Raw genomic sequence first — 21,558 nt, forward strand, 5'->3', positions numbered from 1 at the left:
AGTTTGTACTTACTTATCCTATAGGGTAGGCCAAAGTTCAAAGTAGGATTTGAGAAAAGAATAACTTTGTTTTTCTTTTGATTTCATGTTACAGGTTCGTATATGTTACAACTAAGATTTAGGAGATTTATCATGATGAGTTACACTGAGAAGCAACGCATAAAAATAGTAGACTTTTAGTATCAAAGTGATAAGTCCATTATCGGCCGCCACGTTCGCCCGAACTTTCGGCTTTCCATTACTTTCTGTGGGGCTATCTAAAGGAATGGGTACATGTGAATAGACCATGTACACTTGAAGAGCTCAAGGAAAACATTCTTACAGAAACTGGAATATTAGAACATATTATAATACTCAGGCATCGAAAGAGCCTGACATTGCTAGACAGTAAATAGAGGGCATATCAAAAATATTATTAACTCTCATACATAAACTCCATACTACTATAAGCTTTAAATATTTAGCAATATCGTACAAACATGTTATAAAATAGGAAAGTTATTTATGTTTTAAATCCTATTCTTAGTTTTAGTCCACCCTGTGCTTACGGTTCGCTGTTCGATAGGTTCTTAAGTTTAAGAGAGTTTCAAGTTTCGATCTAATCGCCACTTCTGTCCATTAGCCGCATACGTCATTGCTCATCAATTATTAGATATTAAAAATTGTAATTATATTTACAAATATTTATAATTATATTTACATAGCTACGACAATATCTGTTGATAATTTCGGGCAACTAAACTATGTACAGTTCTTATTTTCTACCTTCAGCGTTAAATCTCGGTATTCATTTCTTTTGTATTTTTGATATTTTACAGAGAAAATTTGAAACATTACAAAGATACCCTTTTTCAAAATGGATTAAAGGAAATTATGTTCTAAAGTGCATTAGGAAAATGAAATACAATTTAGTCACAGATTTCTATTACATATTTCCTAAGAATGTGTTTTTCCATAAGGTTCTTAATGTTATTACGTATACATTCCTCGGTATAATTGCGAGAATAATGCAATGCAATAATTACGAAAATATGTGTACATGATTATAAAAACAATAATCGATAATCTATTGGCGAATGTATACAGGACAGAAACATCTGAAAGAAATAATTCCGATAATAACGAACAAAATTTTGTAAAGAAATTAAAACTCTCTGTGAGAAGTTGATTTGATTCTAATGAGTATGTTCTGAAGGATATTCCTAGGCTGTCTTTGTATTTAAAAAGAAGAAAAACGAAACTTTTTTCTTCGTGAATCGATCGAATTTCCTGTTGTAAATATACTACATAAATAAATACAAAATTAATATATATAAATAAATATATTTAGAGATCTAGATATAGAGATAAATATAAGGTATACGATATAAGAGAGGCAGAATGTAGAAACATATATACATATCATACATGCATCATGGTATTGCATAACTAGTATGTACTCTGAATTAGTGATAAAGTTAGGAAAACAACTTCCTTCGTTATTCACTTCTTGGACCGGAAATCGTGATTCACAAACACAACATAATCTCGTACTTATCAGTCTAAATCTTCGTACAGAATGTTATAAAAGAAAACTTTGAAAGCTTATAGTAGGTACTCATCAAGGGGAATTAAAAATATCTAATCAACATAGGTTCTAAAATTAATCCTTTTGATATTACATCAAATTTTAGATCCGACACACATGTCAATCCGACAATATTTAAATCAGATAATTGATAATATATGAATGGTAGGAAGAGGTTCAACAGAGTGACGATTTCGATTACCAGATTTGATTCTTTTGAATTTTTTACTGTGGACTATGGATACTCAAAGACTTTTGTCTGTGATGCATATTATACATCGTGAGTGATGCATATTGTGGTAAACTTACAAATAAAATGTTATTTAATACGAATATGAAACACAAAAGCAGTATATATCTAAAGAAGTATGTGGATCTATGGTGATTAGCTATGTTTTATTACTTTCAAGAAATGTATAAATTTATACAAAGTATTAGACTCTCTTTTTGAAAAACCTTCTGTATGCCTTCCCAAAACTCTGTATAAGTACTCTTTTGTATTCAGACAGCTACACATATACTAGGTATAACTCTGTCATGGTAATTTTATATAATATTTTTATATATAAAGAAACATTATATCAAAATCGAAATATTATAACATATCTATAATTATAAAATATTAATTTGAAATGCTACGGTTAAAAAAAGATTACAAAAAATTCGGACATTGTACAATTTTAATTTTTAAGCTCTATATTTTCAATAAATATACAAAGACCAACAAAAATGTATTACATTATATTACACTATTCTATATAGATAACTTCTAATATAGATAATTCTATATAGAAAAGCGCTTTTGAGTTATTACTTATTTTGTCTAAATATTAAAAGAAACAGTGAAGAAGAATGAGTCTTTATATCTTGTCAAGGAGTTTCGGATACTAATGCTAATTATATACATAGAACTGAACAACAACTAAACACATAAAACTAATAATGATTATTCACGAAAATTTGTCATGGCGGCGCCATTGACATGGTGCAAAAGTTTTAGTATACTGGAAATAAGGTTTTTTTCAAATAATCAGTACTGATTTGTTTCTATTCTTCTTCCAAATGTTTTTTAAATCATTCTTTAGCATACTCGCTCTTTCATAAATTGATTTTTTTTTCGTAGTGAAATATTACTAACTATCGTATTTCAAAACTTGTATATCGGCTGTTGCGGCTCATTCTGAACAAATTGGTAATAAAGTTAGTGCACACTTGCAATCCGACGTGCTCAGACTTGAATAAAGCATTGTTTACAAGCCTTGTATATAAACACTGGCAGTATATCTTGTGTCTAAAATTTTTTGTGACATAAAGTTCGCTCTTTTTTAGTATTTCTTTTAATATTTGGATAACAATAAATAATAGCTCACAAGTTTTTTACTGTTATCTATATAGCGTAATATAACATAATGTAATATATTTTTATTGATCCTTGTACATTTATTGAAAATGTATAGCTCAGAAATTTAAAATTGTGCAGTGTTCGAATCGTTTTGTAACTGATCATATAGACGTCCTAATGGTTTAAACTAAATGTTAGATTCGTTCAAAGTACATAATCGATATGAAAAACAAATGAAATGCAGAATTAGCAGTATTGAAATTATAGTATGAATATTTGTATAGTCTAAGTTAAATATATACATTGGAGACTAGAGAAACAATGCTATCTTTTATCTTATATCGTTCTGCAGCCCTTGGTGGGGTTGAATAGACTTTCAGTTGACTAAAGCAGGAAACATGAATTGAAACAAATGCCTTTATGTTTCAGACATTCAGACATGGCTTTCCACATCAGCCGACAGCAGTGGCATTCGATCCAGTTCAAAGACTTCTTGCTATTGGCACTAAATCTGGATCTCTTAGGATGTATCCTTTCATAATGTTTTAATATGGTCAATTTAACTAGGTAAAGGGAAAAGAACAAAGGAGTATCCACTAGTGCAATAACACAAAATGTATACGACCCAATCAGGTATAGCTTTCTACATGATTAAATTCCTAACAAGACCAAATAGAAGACTAATTATAAAATAGACCATATTAATAATAGATAATTACAAAGATTATGATAAATTATTCTGAAAATAACTTTGAAAGAGTTTAAAAAAGGAAACGTATACTATCAGTGACAAATGCTAAATTAAAATGTTCTATCTTATGATATACAATATACATGGTCAAATGGTATCCGTTATAAAATGCAAAGAGTAACTTTTGAATTTTAGAATAAAAATAACTCGTTTTTATGTTCTCATAAAATTTCTTTTCACAAAACCATATTTTATTGCATTATGGTATTCTTGTTTAGTAAATGTATTAAATGTATTATTTAAAACTTTCTTCAAGATAAATGACATTTATTGTGTTTTATAATGTAAACAGCAATTTAAAAACTTATATATTTAAAAAAATAGCGCGTTTCTTAACATTATTTAAATTGTATTATAAAGTACATATAAAAAAGCCTTAATACAATGGAAGGTTATCAAATATAAGTAGTGAAGAATCTTTCCGTAACATAATCAGACATAATACGTTGAAGTTGTAATTTGTATAGGTATGTCTCTATTAACATAGCTGCACGCAGTACTAAGATATTACGTATGTATTTTGAAAATAGCAAAAGGGATATCCATATGGCAAAATGATTAAGACATTCGAATCTCTTTGTGTGAAAATTTTCTTGTCGTTTGATTAACTCTTACATTTACGTTTCTAGTGAGTTATTAAGATGTCTATAAGATTGTTAAAGAATCATATCGAGTAAACTTATCCAATTTGATTGGATTAATTACTCCGTACAGTTGGTTCATGGTTCGTCAACCATGTGTTCTTTCACGTGGGTGCTTTTATTGGTCTATTCTGACTAAAGATTTACCATGTAGTGAATGCTCATCACAGCTCGATAAGCTTCCTAGTTGCTATCGAGACAGGCAGTTGCTACAAAGTAACTACTTTCATCTGACGGTGCGCTTTATTGCTCAATAAAATCTTTGAACACTCTCTACAAAGAATCGATTGTGCATGTATGAAGAATGCAGAAAATCAATGATTGCATGGTGTGCTAGAAGTGATGTGATGTAGAGATACAGAGAATAACTTGATTTATTTACAATATATTTCATTTATTTCTGTTAATTAACTTATTAATTGAGTTATCCTGTAAGCAGAAGTTTATACAATTACGAAATTATAATTAATAACGACAAATAAGTATGATGTAATTTACTTTTTATAGAAATGGAACGACACACAGAAAGGTAGGAGATTTCAAAATACGAAAATTATCATGTTCAAGAGATTGGCAAACCCGAGTGACGAGTTAGTTCATATTCCTTGATTAGTAGGTTGAAGGGGAAACGTGTTCTTCCCTAGTCCCACGAGTCTTTATCTCCTACATTTGTACTATTTGTATTTCTGCATTGTACACATTGTCATCGCCTTTATATAGCTTTTCCCAATATTTGGTATCTTTCATTAGAGGAGCGTAAGTTCAATTCTATAGAAAACCTTCTAATTTATTATTGTAGGAATTTGTTTCATAGATAATCTGTTCTTCATACTATTTTATATATATTATATTAAATGTTAATAATTTTCCAAATATTCAATGTGAAACGATGATTTGAAATTTGTCAGATGTGTTTCAGATTTATGTTTATATTAATTATCCCAACTGTTTTCAAAAAGTATACTATGCTAATTAGTCTTGAGTTTTATTGAATTTTATTATTAAATGTATCTATTAATCATAGTTTATAAGATAAATACAAAATATTGTTCATTTACAATTAGACTCTGACAAGGCTTGTAAAATAGATATTTTTGATTTTCCTTAACTAAAACGTGATAAAATAGTTTGGGTCGACCAGGTGTAGATGCACATGTAAGACACGAAGGATGTACAGCAGTGGTGCAATTACAGTTTTTAATCAACGAGGGAGCATTGGTTTCCGCTACCGCAGATGACACTTTGCATCTATGGAATTTCCGACAGAAAATACCACAGGTTGTGCAGAGTCTCAAATTTCAAAGAGAAAGGTCAGTATTTTCATTTATATTTTTGATTTTCATTTCATAGTATAGATGTATTTCTTATTGCATATGTTAGTAGTTCACCAGCGATTAGTTTTGCCTTTTATTTCGTTTTCAGTTGTTATACAGTGCTGGACAAAAGTATTGGCACAGCAAGATTGTTATGATACAAATGCTTATAACTATTAAACAAATTGATTTAAACAAAAAACTTTTTGACGTATTTATTTATTATCTATCCTAGTTTATTACATAACAAGAGCAACAATATAAATAAAATAATACGCAAAATAATAACAAAAATATATTTTTTGAACATTTTATGGGTGGACAAAAGTATTGGCACAGTAGAATATTTACGCTTATAACTAATTACATAATAAACTTCTAATATTTTGTTGGCAGTCCTTTTCTTTTAAGGACTTCCTTTAATCTTCTTAATTATAACACTCGATCAGTGAAACTGGAGACTTCAGTTATTAAACAACAAAAAACCAAGAAAGAGTAATAATGTCTAGAAAAACGAAAGAAACCACAATTGAAGAAAGAAAAATAATATTAAATTTATATAAGATGAATAAATCTTACAACGAAATTGCACAAATCATAAACAGAAGTCGTTTTACTGTGCGTTCAGTCATAAAACGCTTTAAAAGTGAAGAAAATCTAGAGAATCAAATTAGGAGTGGTCGCCCTTCTAAGGTAACAATTCGAGAAAAAAGGAAAATCGTAAATATTGTAAAGAAGGATCCAAAAACTAATTCGACTGAAATTGCTTCGATGTTAAAAGCTGAGTGTGAAAAAGAAGTAAGTACCAAAACTGTACGTAGGGTATTGAAGGATGCCGGTTATTCTGCCCGTGCAGCACGAAGAAAGCCCTACATCAGTAAAATAAACCAAAAGAAAAGAGTGGAATTCGCGAAAGAGTTTGTTACGAAAGATACTGATTTTTGGGAAAAGATCATGTTTTCAGATGAAAGTAAGTTTAATATTTTTAAATCTGACGGCAGAATATTAGTATGGCGAAAACCCAACACAGAGATGGACGAACTGAATCTGCAAGCCACCATGAAACATGGGGGTGGTGGTTTAATGGTGTGGGGATGTATGGCATCATCGGGTGTAGGAGAACTTATATTCATTGATGAGATAATGGATAAATATGTATATTTAAATATACTCAAGCAAAATCTTTTGAAAAGTACTCAAAAATTAAACCTCCCCAGGGATTTCTATTTTCAGCAGGATCGAGATCCTAAACATATGGCGTATATTGTTCGTCAGTGGATAATATATAATACTGCCCACACATTAAACACACCACCTCAAAGTCCCGATATGAATCCCATTGAGCACGTGTGGAACGAATTGGAAAAAAGAATTAGGAAACATAATATCACAAGCAAGTCTGAACTGAAGAAAGTTCTTCTGCAGGAATGGAGCAATATTGTACCTGAATTCACTAAAAAATTAGTCCACTCGATGCCCAGAAGATTAAAGGAAGTCCTTAAAAGAAAAGGACTGCCAACAAAATATTAGAAGTTTATTATGTAATTAGTTATAAGCGTAAATATTCTACTGTGCCAATACTTTTGTCCACCCATAAAATGTTCAAAAAATATATTTTTGTTATTATTTTGCGTATTATTTTATTTATATTGTTGCTCTTGTTATGTAATAAACTAGAATAGATAATAAATAAATACGTCAAAAAGTTTTTTGTTTAAATCAATTTGTTTAGTAGTTATAAGCATTTCTATCATAACAATCATGCTGTGCCAATACTTTTGTCCAGCACTGTATATAATACATGAGAAAAAATAAGATATAGATGATAGAAGTAATTATTACTGACTATTATTTTTAAATGACTGGTAACTCGTTACTTTTAAAAACAAATAGATTCTTATTTCACCTAATCATTAGACAATAAATTTCATATATTCTTTCATGTTACATATTTAAATCTTTTTCATATTTGAAAGATTTTTCTAGATAATGACGAATAATTTATTCTATTTCAAACAGAATAACATGCATCCACTTACCGCTACAAAGTAAATGGTTATATGTCGGTACGGAACGAGGGAATATTCATATACTTCATATCGAGACGTTTGTTCTTTCTGGATATGTAATTAATTGGAACAAGGCTATCGAAGTGTAAGTACGCAAATGTTTGTCTAAGTAGTTTAAGCTAAATATGATTAATATCCTAACTATGAACAGTATCATACGTACATGTGTAGAATAAACAGCGGCAGCAACATATACTTGCAATTATGTACGTCTTATTTCAAACTGTCTTTATTTTTCTTTAATCCTATACATATTTTCTTACTTATTCCGATAGTTGGATTATTTTCCGATTTAGAAATGAACAGTTTGATTTCCCACTAAAAGCGGTTATGATAGAATTTGTCATTTTATTAAATTATTTTATTAAATTTATTAAATTATTTAAGTAAAGTTACCTAAACATCTCTTCGAATTGTGATGATGCAAAAAATATTTTTTACATAACGTGAATGGTATCGAAAGACCGATATCCGGCAAGAATATTTTTTCTCAGGGTTATCCCTCTGAGCTTACAAGGTCGTTGATGTTTTTTATGTATACAACTATATGTATATTTTGATTTATTGCATCGTGTGGTTGGTAAAAGAATACGTTCAGGTATGTATAATAACGTGACCTTGAAATGACCGATTTCCAAAAATTGAAGTTTTACATATCATTTATGTCTATCGAGATCGCAGACCTTGGCCAAGACGCCTGAACTTGTTGTAACTAATCGGTTCATCGTATCCTCTTGTGTAACTGGTTGATCTTTATAAACTGTTTATTTTAACTCCCTCCCCCTCATACCTAGGTGTAAGATCTGGCGAACACGATAATCATGCTACAATTCCATTACGACCAATCCATCGATTTGGAAATTTTGAATTTAAAATTTGTTTGACATGGCAGAGTAGAATAATCCAGATAATCATCATGCTAATATCACATTTTTAAACAGATATCTAATAGCACATCATATATGAACACTTGTAGCTTGTTTTATAAGAATAATGCATACTTTTCTCCGTTTATCGCTTATGAAATAAGGACTAATTATTTGGTTATTCAATATGCCGCCTCAAACATTTGCACTCCACAGTTTTTCTTCATCCATTGATTTACCAGTAATGCATGCTTGTCAGATTCAACTGATTATGGTTGGTGAAAGATGCTTCGTCAGTCAGTAATATCTACGCTTTTAAAAAATGATTGGTAATTTTCATTTTGCTGCAAACCTCACTGAGAAAAATGCATACTATTTACGAAATTTGTTCCATGAAGGACCTGTAAAGTGTAAAGATAGATGATACGGGTAAAAATTTTCTTCTTGAAACATCCATATTATGCCCATTTTGGAAATACCACTTTCACGCTGAAATTGTCTTCTTAGACTTACATGTGGATTCTGGTTAATTGTATCTACAATAATTCTTTCATTTCTTTCGTTTCTAGTAGTTTTGGTTCTCACACATGTTTTTTTCACGGAGATTTTCATGGAGAATTACGACCAGGAAATTGTTTCTGCTCGAATTTGTTCGAATTGCTTCCTTTAAACACTGATTACTTCCACCACAAATGAATATCATATCATTGAGTAATTTATTGTGAATTGTACGTTGACACAATGATGGAATAAAAATGACCAGTACTTCAAACTGTCAGGGATCATTAATATTGCGATACTAAACATAATTATTATTATTATTATTATCATTATTATTATTATTATTATTATTATATTATTTATTATCTACATCTATAACCGCTCGATTGTCGTGTCTTGGCTAAAGCTTCTAATCCAGAAATTAAAGTTCTATGTAAAATTTCTGGAGATCCAGACCATTTCTCGATTATATTATTTACATTTTTGAACGTATTTTTCAATGAGTTACATGATGAAATAAAACATATATACAGTTGTATGCAAATAAAAACGTCGAAGATCATGAAAACTCTGAAAAAATATCCCTGAAAAAAAATATTCTTATCAAATCTTAGTCCTTTGATACCATTTACGTTATGTAAAAAATATTTTTTGTATCATCATAATTTAAAGTGATATTTAGCTGAGCTTACATAAATAAACGGACCACCTTGTATATTAAATGGACAACTTATGATGCGAATATTAAATATATATCTCGTAAATTAAATACATAAAATTATTCATATGCAGTTTTGAATTGTAACAATTACATATATTGTATAAATGATTGAATGAAAAAATTATTATACGTATATAATAATTTGTTAATGTGTTGATTACTTCAACGTAAAACAGAAGTGTTATTTTACATTTCGTATAAATATCTACGTTTAGCTTACGTTATTGTCGGAATGTTGGAAAGAATATAAGTTGGTATAATACGATAAAAAACAAATAATTTCGGTAAAATGAAGAAAAACAGTTAATATTGAGTAGACACTCTAAATAACTGATGAAAATTTAATTATTTAACTTGAAATAAAACACAATTTTCTTAGATTATTGAAGTTCATATATGAGCGCATAATATGCAGTGTATTAATATAATTTCTTAAAAGGTAACTATATTTTAACATTAATAAATTTTATAACGTGCGTTAATTTAACTGTTGCCGCTTTATGCCAATTGGAGCAATTTCGAAAAAGATGAGTGAAATTAGAATTAAGGAATTTGATCTGCAATCATAAGTACGTCATACTAGAATGTGTGTATATGTATAATGTGTGAATGTATGAAGGGAACATTAATATGAAGAATAATAATATACACAAGATTGAATTTAAAATTTTTGATCATTGAAATTTTACTTAAAGACGAGAGGGTTCATATATAAATAGAAAAATAACATGAGTGTACAAATTCAAATTGTTAAAAATATATAATAAGAAAATGATCAATATAATATAAGTAATTATTATGTAAAATTTTTCAGAGGCCTCTTCATTATCCAAGAAGGATGGGAAATAATGTCATTCGTAAAAATCAGATTTCAAGATCAAATATAACATATTGAATACGATACATATGTGAATTTAACTGTAAATCTTGTGCAATTAAAGTATCAGTGTGTCGTATAGTATATTTACGAAGAATCTTAACAGTAGCAAACAGTCTTACGTTATCAATTGTCTTTTCGTTATCAAATTGTAAAACAGGATCTTTAAACTGTCTGCTTTAAGTTATTACAAAGGTATCTTTTACACTAGGAAGTAAAGATAAAAAATAATATGTTTTTGTACGAGAATTTCATCAAATCAGCCAACTTTGCAGAGTTTAAGAAATTAGTTTACGATTTAATTCATCTTTATTACTCTTATAGAGTATTTATTTATTTATTTTAATCGTAAATATTATATTCTTTAAAGAAAAAATATGTACAATGCTTTATCGTAGCTTCTAATTATAGCTCTAATATAGCGGTTCTTAATCTGTGGAATATGCATATTTATTTATCTATACTAAATATATTCTCGCCAAATTTGGAAGTTAATCATGATGAGCAATTAATGAGTATTTTAAGTATACGTATTTCAGACATATTACAAATTTAAATTTTGAACTATGTCTTGGAGACCTGCGATAACAAAGAATTGTTTGAAGGTGATTCAACGAAAGATCGTTAAACAAAAGATTAAGAATTCCTGCTCTAATATATTATATAGCTTATAGTTTTAATTCTAATACATATAAACATATAGCTTATAGCTTAGCTCATAGTGATAATTGTTACTATTCATCGGTATGTAAATTCAGAGTGATTGAACGTAAAAAATACTAAAATATATAGCAAATTAGAAGATGCAAGTTCTTAATGTTGGAAGAAAACAATATGTCAGTAATGAATATTCTTGTTAAATCATTAAATAGAAGAATGAATTTTTAAAATATGTTATTAAAAATAACCGAGATTTAAGAATAGCAGCTCTAAAATACCATATTTGCCTATAGAATACATTATATTCTGATTGCTAACAAAAATAAAATACACGTATAAAAAAAGGTATATAAATATAATCCTCACACATGTAATACATATAATATTATTTATTCATTTTGAATTTTTTTTATTGTTTATAAGATATATAAAGTTTTTGAATAAATGAATACAATTATATGACATTTAATTGTAGATTGATTAATTGAAAATTGTTGCAATGAAGAGTAAAATATTTTAGAAAAGCTTCTTCCTAAGCTATATATACGACGCATTGATATTTGTAATAAAATAATTTTTTTTATAACAGGAATAATATGAATATCTAGCTAGACAAGATTTGCAGTCTAAGAATATAAGGAAATACACTTATAGTGTAATATAGTAATGATAATATTGAAAGTAAAATCTGACCTGTTATTCTTAAATTTAAACTTCCTATATTTATTCATTACCTATAATTTATGACGTGTTAGTGTTTTTATATCTTATCAATTCTTTCCGCTTATGATTTTATTTTTAAGTTTTTCTCAATAAATGCAACATTATTATAGTTATAGGATATTTTAATTCGTCTGCTTTAGTTTCCAAAATATCATTTTAGGATTTTATAAGATGACATTTATTATGTATATGTTACGCATTACACACGAGCACAGCTTTTATCGTATTTGGTGCATCTGTTTTAATCTCTCATTTAAATTTCTTTATCTTTTCGAGCTTATTATTTTCGTAGATCACAATAGGTTTATCGTACTAACTTGTACAAATATCGAAGTATATTAGTAATTTTAAAAGGATATAAGTAAAGTTGAGGAAAAATGTTGAATTATAATAAAATTGATATTCGAACGTTCTTAAAAACTAATATACATATGTTAAAGTATATGAATATAATACATAGATATAGGCATATAGAATACGTATACGAATACTGACCAAATAAATATAACAACACGTACATACAACTACACATGCACGCGCGCGCTTACGCGCGCATACACACACACATATATAATATATGTATATATATTTTCCAGATCTAGAAAGACCCATCCTGGTGCTGTAGTACACTTGAGTGATAATCCTTTAGATTTGAGCAAGGTACGCGTGTTTTTGAGTACGTTTTATTTTGCATTATTCTCCATCCTTACCATGACATCATACCTTACATTCTTCAATATTATGTCGAATTATGAAATGAAATCATGATGTTAGGATATTCTCAAGATTCATTTCAACATTTTTTATAAATATTTTTTAAGGTGTTATCTGTAACAAGACTCAGAGGTGTGTGCTTGCATGTTGTGTGTGTGCATGCGTGCATGCTATTATTGTCGTACAACATGATTTAACGAAGTAATTTCTTTCTGATAGAATCATATCATTTAATGTGTTACTAATACTTGTGTCGTATAGATGTAAAAGTAATGGGATCGTTATTATCTTCATATTCATTCTATACACCTAAAGTAAAAGAGTAATACTCAGTATTCATTGCTGAACATATCACATTCAATTTTCTTTGAAATTTACTCGTGTAAAACTATTCTTAACGCGCAATAGAATGAAGATTAATATATTTCCCGGTTAATCGAAATTTTCCATTCAGTTTTTTTTATACAATTGAATTAATTTTCTTTTTCATTGTCTAGATATTAATATTTATTTAAAATAATGATATATACAATACATTGTACACATCTAAATTGTGAATGTATGTATGTATTTGCTATGCCCAATCTTTCTTGCGATATCCAATCTTTGAAAAATGGTATTTATCGTATCGTATTGTATCTCACATATATCACACCTTTTTTTCAAACTTTCAAGTCCCATTACTTTTGTATCGCTTCAATAAAGCATAGTGGTGTTGCATTAGTCACAGAATACGTCAAGAGCTTAATAAAAATTTAGCTCGTGATCATAATCACTCATCTTTTTATACATTTTACACAAGTTCATCATTAATTTGATACTGTTAATATCAGAATTAATATGTGTATATATGTATGATAGGATAAACTATATCAAAACTTCTTGAAGTTTTATATGCAAAATATAATATTCGTTGTTCTGGTACTAATTCAAATTTTATATTACTACCGTTTTTTCACTTGACTGTTGTTCTATTTGCAAATCTAGTGATCTAGAGATATTTTAACTAGATAATTGCTGATTGTACATATGTATAATATAGTTTCTACGATCATATCGAACTGTATTTAAAGATTTAGCTATATAAAATAAACTTCTCCATACTATTCAGAAACATATTACATACATATTTTCGTAAAAATATGAATTTCAAATATAAACTTTAAAACCTTTTTTTCTTTTTCTTATATAGACGTAACGTTGTGGGAGGGATTTATTATTATATTTTATTATTATCTCTGTTGAGATCGCTAAAATTATAATGGTTATAGAAGTTCAAGCTAACTTTTATAAATAATGACTTTTTTTAAAGTCCAATATATACCAAGAGATTTTTCAAAAGGAACGACAGTCAGAAAGATTAGTATTTTTGACATCACATTTGAAATAGCGATAAAGTAGAGTATATAATGCAGCAAGTTTTGGGAAAATGATACAACATATTTAAGTACTGATGACTAACAAGAGAAGCTTCAGACTTGATTCTTATCTCTTGACTCATTTCGATGATTTGAGTAATGATTCTATATGTGAAATAAACGTATAGGTTCTAGGACACTTACTTTGAATGACAATTTAAATAATAATTTAAATTACAATTATGGAGGAGGGAATTATTTTATGTGTTTTTCGTTAGAAGTATTATTTTTTATTTGTTATTAATAAAACAGTTTATTAAAAAGAATAGTATACAAGGTGATAAAAAAAGGGTCCTATACCTAAAGGGCTTATAATACTTATTTATAGTATAGGATAGAGGATTGTAAACCGCAGTCGTTTTTGTAAAATCAATTTTATTACATGGATAAAGTAACTGTTTTTAAAGAGTTCGGTGAATCAATGCAACGTTGATATGATGTTCGTTGATACCCGCAGCCTCTGAAATCCTTCGAGAACTTATTTCTGGATTCTCTCCTACCATCCTCAAAATACGTTTTTCTCTATCAGTACATAAATGTTGGTGAAACTTTTTAATCAATTTACGAGAGGGATATAGCTATTGGGATGCTTTTCTGTGTGCAAGTAACGGGCTGCATACGTGTTCTCATTAACGAGACCATACACAACATAACGAATGGTCAATGTTAATAACACGAAAATAACGTTTACCAAACTGGATGAATATGGAGGATTTGTACCATATTTATGTCTATGACGTAATCTTGGCTGATATTAGTAACAATCTTATATTTACAACCTTGAACTATTCTCATTCTTCTGTATCAGAAGCAAAATATGATCATGATATGGAACTTATGGAAATATGATTTTGATATGGCTTTTAGGACATATATTCATTACATATTTTATACTCCCCTCTACTATATTATATGTAAGTACTAGTAAGTTTTAATAAATCGTTTTATTAATAATAAGTAAGAAATGATTCTTATAGCAAGAAACACATGAAATAATCCATTCTTTCATAATTGTAATATTTAAAGTAAATATGCTGGAAAAAGTTCTTCCAACTGAATGAGAACCTGAGATAAGCAGCTCGAACTCTGTTAGGTTTGCCGCTAGACTATAATCGTTAATGTATGACCTGTTCCAATACTTGGATACCAGGAAATATGCGATTTTTTCAAACATTAAATGCATTTTTCTCAATTGGTCGATTATTTCAGACTAAAATTACAGATACATTTATGTACGTTTTACATATAGAACTATCATTACAGCAAATGTCATTGAAATCTGTGGCCAGCAGAACTAGGTCTCAAGCTTGTCTTGTGAGATGAAGTACCTTTTTGTATGTTGCAAAAAGTAGTTGTATTTCAATTTAAGAGCAAACAAGTAAAAACAGTAATGTGCAATGTTCGTATAACAGATTAAAAGGAGAATTTTAGACACTCAATTTTATCCATCTGGATTATTGAAAAATTAAATTACTTATCTGAAAACTACAACAAAGTCCTGTTAATATTAAGTAAGGTAGACTTGTTTAATATTGACTTTGCTTCATGTCCTTTCGAAGATAAACCAAACCAAAGATCAATGTTCTAAGTCGGTAAATTAAATACAGCGAAACCTTGTGAGATGGAGAAAACCATTTCGAATTCATTTTAGATTCAGTTTTACAGAAAGAAAAACAAATTGTAAAAACCTTGTTTCGTTAACTGAATTAGTGGTTTATCGCTCCGATTTTGTTTTTTAGCTCAGTAGAATTTGCTGTATTTATTTGATCGGTTTGAGTTGTGCTCGTAGAACGACAGAAATCAAAACTTATAATGGATTTGTAGATTTCAATATTAATGGGACATTAATGTATCGCTTTTTGCATATAAAATTCCAAAGGATTTGAAATTTCATTTTTTGAAATTATTTGATTTATCTCAAAAGCGATAGATATAGTCTCATAATAATTGCATATCAGGATTTAGATGGAAAAATGTTTTGTAAAAGATTTGTTGCTATTTGCAACTAAGAATTACTTTAAACTGTAATTATCTTTGGATCATATGTAACCATAATAGTTTAAATTAGGGTTGAATTAGGTTACTTAATTTTAGAGTACTTAATATTAATTTGTACTCAGTACTTTACATGATAAATACTATTGATTGTCACAATTGTTAGAACACAAAATACAAATTAATATCAAGTACTCCAAAATAATATTTAACCTAAGCTTTTATATGTCATCTACGATCCAACAATACTAATTTGAGGGCTAATAATGCGTGTACGGAATGCTTATTAAGAATACTTAATATTTAATATTAAAATGCAGAATGAAAATATGTAGGTATTAACCAATTTATGAAATCTTTATGTAGCTTTGCGATTTCTATGTACTCGTTGTATGTATAAGTTATATACTTGTATATCATCATACGATGATTTAAGAAACTTTTATGATCAACTTAAGGGTGTACTATATAAAAGAGATCCGCCTCTTTATAATGAAAAATGTTAGACATATATTATAATATTATTTAAAGGTATAACACGTGTAACATAACAATATTGAAGTTTAGAAACAATTACCTGAAGAAATTCTATTGTAAGTGTTTATTGTGTGATCGAAAAAAGAATTACACAACATCGTTTACACAAATAGAAAGTGAAAACATTTTTGTAGAAGTAACAGTAGTTATATTAACAAAATCCATTTTTTTTGCTCTTATTCAATATCATGGTCTGCTTTAGTTTATGTTTGAACTTATTATTCAGGAAAAAATTCAATCGAACCATTGTAGTTCTTTTCATTGAGAAAAAAGAAAAAGTATATATATTTCACTGTTCACTCTAATTGATCAAATATGAAAATTTCAATAAAAAGAGATGTTTGTATAGTATTATCAGATAGTAAAAATTGTTATATTGTTTAATAATTTTACATCATTAATAAATTCCTGTATATTATACCTAATCTACATTTAATAAAATTTGCATACAGTGCGCGATGTACATAAACGAAAGTTTACGTTGGTTGATAGAAAAAAATGGATTTTTATAAATTAATTAAAAACAATTTGTAAGGTGATATAAAATTATAATAAATACTTATTTTATTTATTTGAAAAATAGCAGTCATTTGCAATTAACTTTTGAAAATTATCATAAAGCACATTAATATGAAATATAGATGCAGCATTGAAATTGGATATTCATTAACTATTTTTATATTACAATTCATAATTACATAAAATTTCAACACACAGTTTCAATGAAATTGTTGCTCATTGCATTTAAAGTAATATCAAATTTTCTGATCCATTCTGCACTACATATTCATATTTGTTCTTGTTGTGTGTACGTAATTTGTATTATAAATTGTATCAGTTTATATAAAAATTATGTGTTATTATAAAAAATTACATACAACATTTTTCTTAGAATAGCTATTTATGGCATAAGTATTTTCTTGTTCTCTTACACACACACAAACACGCGCGCGCGCACGCACACAGAGGTACACAGACAGGCACACACAGAACATACACACAGACACACATCTCACACATCATGCTTTTAATCTTTAATTTCAGATGCTGATAGGATATGAGTCGGGACAAATGGTTTTTTGGGATTTAAAAACAAAAAATGCAGAATACAGATGCCACAGTGACGTACCTTTGAAATCGATATCTTGGCATCACGAGGGTAAACAGTTTATGTGTAGTCATACTGATGGTTCTTTGGCAACATGGACGGTGCGTCAAGTAAAGCCAACGAATATAACGCACCCACATGGTGAGAAATTTTCTTTTTTTCTTTTTTATTTAAATATCTTTTGTTATTGTCTTGGCATTTCATGAAATGTTAATTCCTTGTTAAACATTTATGAATTGTATACGTATGTATGTATGTACATGAAATCTACATGGTACATATTTATAATATTTTGAACCATCATTACTATAGGGTGTGCCAAATAAAGCGTAATGAGCACTTTTTTTTTATCCAAAATTGGATATCGATTTCAATTTTCTGTTACTGTTATTTAGAATTAAATAGAACGGAGAAATTAACGGTTTGGATTGCAACAATATTTTCTGGGTAGATTGTTCAGAGAAAAAAGGAGGCACATCATTCTTTTTAATGGAATGAGATATTAATGATATTTAGTACTAATTATGTTTAATATTAATTATATTTAATTAAAATATTCGGCATAACTAAAGAATTAAGATGAAGAATGGTTTTTCTAGAAAAAAGCGAGGAGGTGACACGAAACATTTACATAAACATGCTTTAGCTTGAAATTTATTTTACTAAATATGTAAAATAAATGTCTTTGGACCTTTAAATAAAATCTATGATAACATCAATAAGGTAATTAAGGCCTGCAAAGGGCAGTATGTATTCTTATTGTCATAACTTCCTTTGTTATAAGAGTCGCTTAATGTTTTATGCCGATCTATAAACAGAAATCTAATGGGAAGATTGTTTCAAGGACATTGTTTTGAACATTTAAAATAATGATTTTCAATCCAGTGTAGATACATTTATTTTGACATCTTTCAATATTTCTTCAAAGTTTCTATTGAGAAAAAGTCTTCTTCGTCGTAACTTCTTAATTATAAATAAGAAACAGAAAAGAAAATGTTTGCCATTCCATTTAAAAGAAATGTGGGTGACCAAGTTTGGTTCCTTAGTGGAACTGCAGAGAAATTTAAGTTCCATTTAATTAAGAAAAAGTGGTTTCAAGAGAGCTTAAAATATTAAACTAGCTTATAATATTTTCTATAACGCTAACTCCATATATATATATATATATATGTCGGGTTGGCGTTAGGGGCGTGTAATGAGTCTTCGCCGGTGTTGTTCATTGTTGTTGCACTAACGTTTATTACACAGATATAGTTGGTACAAGATTGACAAGCTGCCGCGGTAACTAGACGCTAATGACAATGACCCTAGGTTCGATATGGCGAATCCACGGTCCACGGGATAACGAATATACTTTGCTTCGAAATCTAAGTCGGCCTCGACTTACTCCTCGTGATACAAGGATCGCTTGATTAGCTCTTTGCTAAGACGTAGATTATTCACCGATCGTACAAACACACTAGGCATATGGCTAATGAGACTGCCAGAAAGGGAATGACTTTCCGTCACGACGACGCTGCAGCGGAAGACTATGGTGGGATGTGCCTAGGGGCACGAGATCATCGGATTCGTCAAAGAAAGCCTCCACACGGAGGGTGAGGGAAATGGGCATTGCTGTTAATTGGTTAATTTCTATATTGGCGGTTAGCAAAGGAAATCAGATCTCCCATATCTTCCCGCAATAGGTGACAGTTTTCGGGCTGATAGAATAAAGACTGTTTATCAATCTGAAGGACTTTAGTTAACTAAGTCCTAAGATTTGTAGCGGTTTTTCTGGCTATCTGAACATAAACTGTGAATGATGCATCGGCATCTGACGATCATCTTACCCAAAGAATGAGGTTTGTGTGTGGCGAGCCGCGGGGCCGTTGGAATGTTTTATTGTCAAGTGTCGGTAGTGCCAATTCTTTAAAGGAAAGCTATGTAACTTTCATATCTCTGTTAGGTAGAACGTTCATCCCGTGACCGTGGCTAAGTTTCGGCGACCGGTTGTCGCCTCGAGCTTAAGCTCATTGTCTCAAGTTTCGAATGACTGTGTTTGGGTTATTTCGTAAATGCTACGGTATTGAGGTTTTCCAAGTAACTCCAACGGGGGGCCCGGTGTCCTTTCATCTCCGACACATATATATATATAATGTTAAATGCTACATATAATATTAAGAAGTTTATTAATTAATTGTCTAATTGCTATTAAATTAATTTTAACAAGTTGATATCATAAAAACTTTATTATATCGTTATTATTTATAATTATATCGTTAAACGTTAATTATATCGTCAAAACGGTACTCGTGTAGCGATACTCTTGTATTTGCTACCAGAAGAATGCATATTCAAAAATATAATTTTCAAAATATACATACATACTTAGAGGTATGTTAGTCTAACTATTTTTTTCTACGATATATATCATGATGATTATATATATATGATAACGATCAAAGAGACAAAATCAGCCGATTATAAGAAATTCAGAGATATGTACTATAAACACTAGAAATCTTTACATGTTTAATAGAGTCTTCCCAAAAGGTATAATTTTCTTTGGAATTTACTTCAATTTGTTCGCATTCTTATTGCGATGCGATTTATATACTTATGTGTATTCATTTATGTTCTTCCATGTTTATATGTATTCGGACATACTTGTATCATATACATAATCAAGATAACTTTACTTTCCTATCTACGATGCATTCGATGTAAATATTTTGTTAATGTCATAAATCTTCACCGTAAAACCATAAATTGTGGTGTTTACTATAATGCACAAAAGATTTGCTCCTTGGCTATTTGTTCTTATTAATGTCCGAATCGGTATGGGATCGGTTCAGGGTGCGGCTTGTTGCCACGTGCCGATGATGTGTCCCCATTGCCCATAAACTCGGTTTTGTCGAGACGCGTCTTTATGCATTAAATTTTATGATTTTGAATACTTATAAATTGCCATCGAAATTTAAAAAAATCGCACTAAGTCGCAAAAAATGCGCACTGGTTCCTACGTATTGTATATTTCTTTTTTATTTAATATGAATTGGCAGTATTAATTACTATCAGAGAAATCTCTGAAGAAGAACGTACAGAATACTGTATTTTTTCACAGCGGACGATTATTAAATAATTCTAAGAATAAGATTGTTGTAATTTGTAAAAATGAATTTCTGTGGTCAATAAATTTAATTAATAAACCCTTGAAATTCAACATCGTGCACGACTTACATACGTACATAGTTTACTTGAAATTGATTTCGTTTACAACTCTTATATCTATCAAAATAACGCTGATAAATAGGTTATCTATATTAATATATATTTCTATCTTAAAATATAATGTATATACATGTATATGTACTTTTTATTATATGCTATTACATTATATATTATATATTATTATACTTATTAAGCATAATATTTACAGCGAAGACTACTAAAGATGGCGAGCCAGAACCTTGCAAACCAATACAAAAAGTTGAATGGAAGCTGTCAAGATCAGGGTAAGATATAATCAACTTTTATTAACTTTGGGTATACAGATTAAGATGCATAAAAACACACAAGCTCGGTCATTCGAATGAAAGAAACAAAATCTATTTTATATACAACAATTTTCTTTCTCTTCTTGAAGTAATTGATTTAATTAAGTAATACTACTATAAGTATTGGAATTTCTAAAAATATTGTGAGTAATACACTGCAATGTGTTATATTTAAAAAAATCCAATTCAAAATTTTAAGTGAATTTCGTATATTGAGTT

The 21,558-nt window shown here is 29.0% G+C and overlaps 2 protein-coding genes across 8 annotated transcripts in view; one reads left to right on the forward strand and one right to left on the reverse strand.

Annotated features, from left to right (window-relative positions):
- Positions 1-21,558, reverse strand: part of LOC132905674 (phosphatidylglycerophosphatase and protein-tyrosine phosphatase 1) — a 137,771-nt gene that overhangs the window by 15,787 nt on the left and 100,426 nt on the right. The gene's annotated exons all lie outside the window — the stretch shown is intronic.
- The window catches only part of LOC132905658 (syntaxin-binding protein 5), a 77,840-nt gene that overhangs the window by 10,993 nt on the left and 45,289 nt on the right, over positions 1-21,558 (forward strand). For all 7 annotated transcript variants that reach the window (XM_060957174.1, XM_060957176.1, XM_060957175.1 and 4 more), the window contains exons 2-7: positions 3,339-3,436; positions 5,429-5,611; positions 7,634-7,768; positions 12,628-12,691; positions 17,740-17,944; positions 21,222-21,297. In XM_060957174.1, the coding sequence (XP_060813157.1) occupies positions 3,339-3,436; positions 5,429-5,611; positions 7,634-7,768; positions 12,628-12,691; positions 17,740-17,944; positions 21,222-21,297 (761 nt within the window). The remainder of the gene's footprint in view (positions 1-3,338; positions 3,437-5,428; positions 5,612-7,633; positions 7,769-12,627; positions 12,692-17,739; positions 17,945-21,221; positions 21,298-21,558) is intronic.

Source organism: Bombus pascuorum, chromosome 3 (genome assembly GCF_905332965.1).
Source record: "Bombus pascuorum chromosome 3, iyBomPasc1.1, whole genome shotgun sequence".
Taxonomy (NCBI): Eukaryota; Metazoa; Arthropoda; class Insecta; order Hymenoptera; family Apidae; genus Bombus; species Bombus pascuorum.